This window comes from Myotis brandtii, unplaced genomic scaffold (genome assembly GCF_000412655.1).
Source record: "Myotis brandtii unplaced genomic scaffold, ASM41265v1 scaffold825, whole genome shotgun sequence".
Taxonomy (NCBI): Eukaryota; Metazoa; Chordata; class Mammalia; order Chiroptera; family Vespertilionidae; genus Myotis; species Myotis brandtii.
In genome coordinates this window covers 2,354,288-2,361,509 of record NW_005371349.1, presented here as the reverse complement: position 1 = coordinate 2,361,509, position 7,222 = coordinate 2,354,288, and the positions used below count along the sequence as shown (strand labels likewise).

The 7,222-nt window shown below is 53.0% G+C and overlaps 1 protein-coding gene across 1 annotated transcript in view; it reads left to right on the top strand.

Moving 5' to 3' along the window:
- Positions 1 to 7,222, top strand: part of LOC102260694 (unconventional myosin-XVB-like) — a 33,514-nt gene that overhangs the window by 6,894 nt on the left and 19,398 nt on the right. Inside the window, exons 14-22 of the mRNA XM_014531748.1 lie at positions 340 to 435; positions 678 to 809; positions 2,643 to 2,768; positions 5,649 to 5,726; positions 5,945 to 6,060; positions 6,146 to 6,191; positions 6,335 to 6,459; positions 6,873 to 6,990; positions 7,188 to 7,216. Coding sequence (XP_014387234.1) covers positions 340 to 435; positions 678 to 809; positions 2,643 to 2,768; positions 5,649 to 5,726; positions 5,945 to 6,060; positions 6,146 to 6,191; positions 6,335 to 6,459; positions 6,873 to 6,990; positions 7,188 to 7,216 — 866 coding nt within the window. The remainder of the gene's footprint in view (positions 1 to 339; positions 436 to 677; positions 810 to 2,642; positions 2,769 to 5,648; positions 5,727 to 5,944; positions 6,061 to 6,145; positions 6,192 to 6,334; positions 6,460 to 6,872; positions 6,991 to 7,187; positions 7,217 to 7,222) is intronic.

The following is a 7,222-nucleotide window of genomic DNA, read 5'->3' as shown; positions in this document are numbered from 1 at the left end:
GAAGGCTTCTTGGAGGCGGCAGCCTGGAGCCCTGCTTATGAGGATGTGGGATTCTGATAGCCAGCAAGCTAGGTCGTAGGCAAAGGAGTCTTCCAGACCACAGGGTGTCTGTGACTCGTGCTGAGGCTGAGGGCAGGGGTGTGGAATCCTAGAGGGAGGCCTGACTGTGGCCTTTGCACTTGACCCTGTAGGATGCACCATTAGCCCTGGGGCACCGCTCCTCCCTGAATGCTGGGGAGCCCTGTGGGAGCCCTGTGGGAGGGGGATTCCCCACCCCCCACCTCTGCCCAGTGCCCTCATCTCAGGTGGGTGCCCACCTCACTGCCCACATGCCCCCAGGCACTGCGGGTGAATGGCCTAGAGCAACTGTGCAACAACCTTGCCAGCGAGCGTCTGCAGCTCTTCTCCAGCCAGATGCTGCTGGCCCAGGAGGAGGTGAGGGGACCTGGGCGTGGACAGGGCCAGGGGACACTCAGAACAGAGGCCATCTCTGCTAAAGGGAGGGCACTGCACTGAGAGCTCTACCCCAACGCCTGCTTGCTATGGGCTGTCTCAGTCCTTCTGAACCTCAGTTTTCTCATCTGTAAAATGGGAAGGCCATCCCTGCTCTGGCTCAGATGAGGTCGCCCATGAATGTGGGTGGGCTCCACAAACCGCCAAGTGCTGGCTGTTCCCAGGAGGAGTGTCGGCGAGAGTTGCTGCCCTGGGTGCCCATCCCTCAGCCTCCGAGGGAATCCTGCCTGGACCTCCTGGTAGACCAGCCCCAGAGCCTCCTGCGTATCCTGGATGCCCAGACATGGCTGTCCCAGGTGAGCCCCCAGTGGCAGGACAAGGAGGGGGGAGCAATAAGGTGATGGGGTCCAGAGACCCTGCTCACCCCAGTGGCAGGACAAGGAGGGGGGAGCAATAAGGTGAACCCGTGACCTGTTGGTGTACAGAACGACACCTTCAGTGCAGCTTGGGAAGGCAGTGGCCAAACGGGGTTCAAACCCTGTGCTGGGTGACCTTGAGCAAGAGGTCTGACCTCTCTGAGGTTCCTCAGTCCTCGCTGCAGAAGGAGGCCATCATGCCTGAGGGGCACGGAGGAGGGGACTGAGCAGGGCTCCCAGGAGGTGAGCAAATACTGCCTCCCACCCACCCGACCTCAGCTCCCTGCTGCTCTCAGGTTGCCTTCCTTATAATTGATAGCACTTGTGTCCATGGCAATTCCATTGTGTATTTACTCACTGACCCTCCTGAGGGAGACTGGGCCCTCCTCGAAGGGTTTCAGCCCTGTCTCAGCGCCTGGCACATGGTTAAGGGGGCACTAAATATTAAGTGAATGAGTATCTGTGCCAGGAATTGTGCTAGGGATAAAAAGGTGAGCAAAAATAACCCAGCCCCTCCCTGAGAGTCTGCAGTGTAGCAGGAGAGAGGTGTTAACACACACGCAGAGCACACACGCATACGTTAAGCCACACCTGCATGGCTCAGTGCATGGATGTGCAGGGCCACGAGAGCACGTGTGCAGCTTGGGCCTCCTCTGGCATGTGAGGCCGTTTAAGCTAAATACACCACGACCCCGGGTATAAGGTGACGCCTTCCCATTTTCCCATTTCATTAGAGGCTGAAAATAATGATGAAAAACAATGATAAAGTACTCAAACGTGATTATATTTAATTGATCGATATAATATTAATATGAAAGTATTAGTACGTAGCCCTGGCCGGTGTGGCACGGTTGGAGCGTTGCTCTGTACACCAAAAGGCCACGGGTTCAATCCCCAGTCAGGGCACACACCCAGGTTGCAGATTCAATCCTCAGTCAGGGTGCATAGGGAAGGCAACCAATGGATTTTTCTCTCACATCAATGTTTCTCTCTCCGTCTCCCTTCCCCTGAGAGTCTGCAGTGTAGCAGGAGAGAGGTGTTAACACACACGCAGAGCACACACGCATACGTTAAGCCACACCTGCATGGCTCAGTGCATGGATGTGCAGGGCCACGAGAGCACGTGTGCAGCTTGGGCCTCCTCTGGCATGTGAGGCCGTTTAAGCTAAATACACCACGACCCCGGGTATAAGGTGACGCCTTCCCATTTTCCCATTTCATTAGAGGCTGAAAATAATGATGAAAAACAATGATAAAGTACTCAAACGTGATATTTCATTGATCAATATAATCTTAATATAAAAGTATTAATATGTAGCCCTAGCTGCTGTGGCACGGTTGAAACCAAAAGGTCACGGGTTCAATCCCCAGTCAGGGCGCATAGGGAGGGCAACCAATGGATTTCTCTCTCACATCAGTTTCTCTCTCTCTCTCTCTCTCTCCCTTCCTCTCTGAAATCAATTTTTAAAAAAGGACTGGTGTAGAAACACCTGCAGCTGTGCGTGCCCGCAGGCGTGATCTGCACCTGTCTTAAGGTCCCCCCCGCCACCCCCCCACACCTTTAAAGTGATCGGTGTTTATTGACTGAGCTGGTTTCCGTGTGTGAGGAGCTGTGTCTTTCTCAAACAGCACTTTGTTGTCCAAACAGTCCCTGGGAGCGAGAGAGGCGCCCTTCATAGGGGCTCAGATTCGCAGCGAGGCTGCCTCGGTTCACTGTGGCACCTGGGCACGGGGCAGGGAAGCAGGGCCTGAGGGAGCCATCTCTCTTGTCAGGCCACCGACCACACCTTCCTGCAGAAGTGCCACTATCACCATGGCGACCACCCATGCTACGCCAAGCCCCAGCTGCCCCTTCCCATCTTCACCGTGCGACATTACGCAGGGACCGTCACCTACCAGGTATTGGGGGGGGGGCGGTCAAGAAGGGCACTGGGACCCTGGTGTTTCCTTTCGGAGCTGAGTCACCTGACAGACAGGTGACAGGAGTGGGGGAGGGGAGGCCCCTTCCAAGGCTTGGCCATCTTTGGTTGTAGAAGAAAAAACACAAACGACCCTAGAGCTAACCCAGACAAGAAACAAAAGGAGCATGTCAACTATAGCTCCCAAACAGCCACATCAGAGAGAGACACGTGGCGATTGAGTAAAGAAAATATAAAACTCTATTGAAGTCACAAAAGATTTAAAAATGGAGGGACAGCCATCAATAAAATATATTTTTTTAAAAAAAATTAAAAAAATAAAAATGGAGGGACAGCCCGGCTGGTGTGGCTCAATAGTTGAGTGTCAACCTATGAACCCGGAAGCCATGGTTCGATTCCCAGTCAGGGCAGATGCTGGTTGCAGGCTGGTTGTAGGGGGCGTGTAAAAGGCAGCCAATCAACGATTCTCTCTCATCATTGATGTTTCTCTCTCTCTCTCCCTCTCCCTTCCTCTCTAGAATAAAAAATAAATAAATAAAACATGGAGGGACAAAAAAAAGAAGAAAAAATATATATAAATGGAGGGACAAACCATGTTCATTTTGGGGAGCCTTAATATTGTCCATTCTTTCCCACTTGATCGATAAAAGTAGTGCAGTTCCAGACAATACCCCCCTGGGAGGAGGAGGAATGGGTTTTGATGAAATTATTCTAAAGTATCATCTGGAAAAGAAATGCATGAGAATAGCCAAGAAAATATTGAAAAGCAAAAGGTTATGGAGGAATTTGTTCTAAACAGATATTAAAACATATTTCCAAGCTCCAGTAATTAAAAGAGTATGGTGCTCACAAGAAACAGAGCCATCCATGGGATGGAAGTCAGAGCCCCAAACAGACCCCAGGGTGTATAAAGGAGCCGGGCACATGACCAAGGTGGCCTTAAAAATGTCATAAACTATACATTACATAAATGTTACCATCTTAACCATTTTTAAGGGTATGATTCAGTGGCTTTAAGTACATTTACATTATTGTGCAGCCATCACCACTGTCCGCTTCCAGAATTTTTTTTTTTTTTAAATTTCAGAGAGGAAGGGAGAGGGGGAGAGAGAAACATCAATGAAGAGAGAGAATCATTGATCAGCTGCCCCACACTGGGGATTGAGCCCAAAACCCAGGTATATGCCCTGACTGGGAATGGAACCATGACCTCCTGGTTCATAGGTCAACACTCAACCATTGAGCCACACTGTTTGGGCTCCAGAAATTTTTCATCATCCCAAACAGAAACTCTGTACCCATTAAACACACGAACTCCCCATTCCCCATCCCCCCAGCCCCTGCTAATCAGACTTTATGTCTATAAAGTTGCCTATACTAGGTATCTCATACAAATGGAATCAACACACACACACACACACCCCTTTCGTGTCTCACTTATCACACTAAGCATGTTCCCGAGGCTCGTCCACATTGCAGCATGTGTCAGCCTCCTTCCTTTTATGGCGGAATAAGATTTCATTGTGTGCACAGACAGCCCTTTGTCTGCCTTTCATCTGAGGATGGACACTTGGGTTGCTTCTACCTTTTTGGCTGTTGTGACTAATGCCACTGTGAACACGGTGTGCAAGTATCTGTTCGGTCTCTGCCTTCAGTTCTTTTGGGTCTCTACCTAGAATTAGAATGGCTGGATCTTAGGGTTGTTCTCTGTGTAGATGTTTGAGGAGCCACCAAATGGTGTTTCCTCAGCGGCTGCACCATTTTATGTTCCCACCAGCGTGTAGGAGGGTTCCGGTTTCCCTACATCCTTGCCAAAATGTGTTATTTTACTTCTCTCTTTTTTTTTAAATGCATTTATTTTAACGCTTCCAGTGCCTGGATCTTGGGTAGATTCCTGCTGGGGAACAGACTCCATGGAAGAAGCATGTGTTCCTCCTTGGTTCTCTTCCCAAAGCACATTTTTTAAAATGTATTTTATTGATTTTTTACAGAGAGGAAGGGAGAGGGATAGAGAGTTAGAAACATCGATGAGAGAGAAACATCGATCAGCTGCCTCCTGCACACTCCCTACTGGGGATGTGCCCGCAACCAAGGTACATGCCCTTGATCGGAATCGAACCCGGGACCCTTGAGTCTGCAGGCAGATGCTCTATGCACTGAGCCAAACCGGTTAGGGCAAAATGTGTTATTTTCCATTTAAAACAATTATAGCCATCCTACGGGGTGTGGAACTGTATCTCATTGCGGTTTTATTTGCATTTCCCTAGTGACCAGTGAGTGATGTTGTGGGTCTTTCCATGAGCTTCCAGGCTGTTTGCATAGCTTCGGAGAGATGTCTGCTCAAGGCCTTTGCCCGTTTTTTGAATCGAGTTGCTTTTTTCTCATTGAGTTGTAGGAGCTCTGGCTAGTAATCCCTTATCTGCTCTGCAGTATTTCCTCCCATTCTGTGGGTTGTCTCTTTGCTCTCTAAATAGTAGTTTTTGATGCACAAAAGTTTCTAATTGTGCTGAAATCGAATTGAACTCCTTTTTCCTTTTGGTGTCTGTGCCTCTGGTGTTATGTTCGGAAAGTCATTGCCAAGTCCAGTGTCTGACGCTTTCTCCCTGTTTTCTTCTCAGCGTTTTACAGTTCCAGGTCTTCCATTAGGCCTTTGATCATTCGTTTGGAGTTAACTTTTGTGCCTGGTGTGAGATAAGAGTCCAGTTTTATTATTTTGTATGTGGGTTTCCAGTGTTCCCAGCACAGCCACCTAAAGAGACAAAGGCGGCCTTTAACTCCAAGGGGAGAGGCAGAATATTTGGCAAAGGGACCGGCCTCCACACCCTTGGCTTCCCCCCCTCCCCCACGTTGTCTTTTGCAGGTTCACAAATTTTTAAACAGAAACCGGGATAACCTTGACCCTGCCGTGGTAGAAATGCTCGCCCAGAGCCAGCTCCAGGTGCCCCTGCCAGCCCTCCGGCCCTGCCCCTCCGCACTCTGTCCCCTCATTCTGCCTTCTTGCCTGGACACTCTTGCTCAAGGGGCTTGCCCCCAAGGCCCTGGCACCTGGGGCCACGGCCTGAGCTGGCCAGGGTCTGGATGCTGTGGGCTGGTCCAGCCTGGCTCCCCCGGGTGGGGGCAGGCTGGGCTATGGACAAGCCTCCTCTCTCCCCACAGCTGGTGGGCAGCCTGTTCCAGGAAGCAGAGCCCCAGGGCGGGGGAGGGCAAGGCAAGCCCACCCTGGCCTCTCGATTCCAGCAGTCCCTGGGGGACCTCCTGGCCAGGCTGGGCAGGTGAGAGCAGTGCCCCCAAACCAGTGGCAGGGAGTTGGGTGGGAGCCTGATCTGTACCTCAGTGACCGCCCCCTCCACCCATCAGGAGCCGTATCTACTTCATCCAGTGCCTCAACCCCAACCCCGGGAAGGTGAGCTCCCCCGGCACCTGGCCCAGAGCCCTACCCACTGCCCTGCCCTCCTCCCCCGCTCCCCCTCCATGTGCCCTGCCCTGCATTTCCCGAAGCTGAAGCCCCTGACTCCACCTCTTACTGGCTCTGTCCCACGGCCACAGCTTCCCGGCCTCTTTGATGTGGGACACGTGGCCGAGCAGCTGCGCCAGGCGGGCGTCCTGGAGGCCGTTTGTGCCCGCAGTGCCCACTTCCCTGTGCGCCTGCCCTTCCAGACCTTCCTGGCCAGGTAGGGCTCCAGGATGGCGGCAGCCAGGGGCCCATGCACTTCAGGGACAGGACACACGAGAAAGGCCCCCCAGAGTGACTGGTCCTCCTGGGGTTCCTTCCCGTGGAGGTGCACAGCTTTCCCAGGGACCTCGGGCCTGGCATCCGACCCTTCCTCTGTTCATTCTTCTCTCCCTCCATCTCTCTCTCCTCTCACTATTCACTGTCCATCCTCCCCTCCATGCCTCCGGGAGTTCACTGCCCCTCCTCCATTCAGCAAAACTCTCCCAGGTGCCTAGCACATAGTAGGTGCTTTCCAAATCATTGTCGAATGACTTAGCGACTGAATGGACACCTGGAGGCTCGGGTGTCCAACAACTGTGGCGGGAGGTTTATGCTGTGCCTGCTCCAGCCTTGACTCTGTCCTCCCGGCAGGTTCCGGACCCTGGGGACCGGGGAGCAGGGAGAGCCCTCTGACCGGGAGAGGTGTGGCGCCATCCTGAGCCAGGTGTTGGGGCCCGAGTCGCCCCTCTGTCACCTTGGAACCACCCAGGTGCGGGGGGAGGGTGTGCCAAGGGGCAGGCCTGGCTAGAAGGGGGAGGAGGATTTGGGGACAAACCCAGGGTTTGGTGGTCCTTCTGGGTGGTCGGGAGATGGGCTGGGGCTGGGTGGCAGGTGTCCTGGGCACCCCGGGCTGGAAGGGAGGAGGCACCCACACTGGCCTGCTCCAGCCCACACCTCGGCCCCCAGGTCCTGCTGCAGGAGCCGGGCTGGCAGCAGCTGGA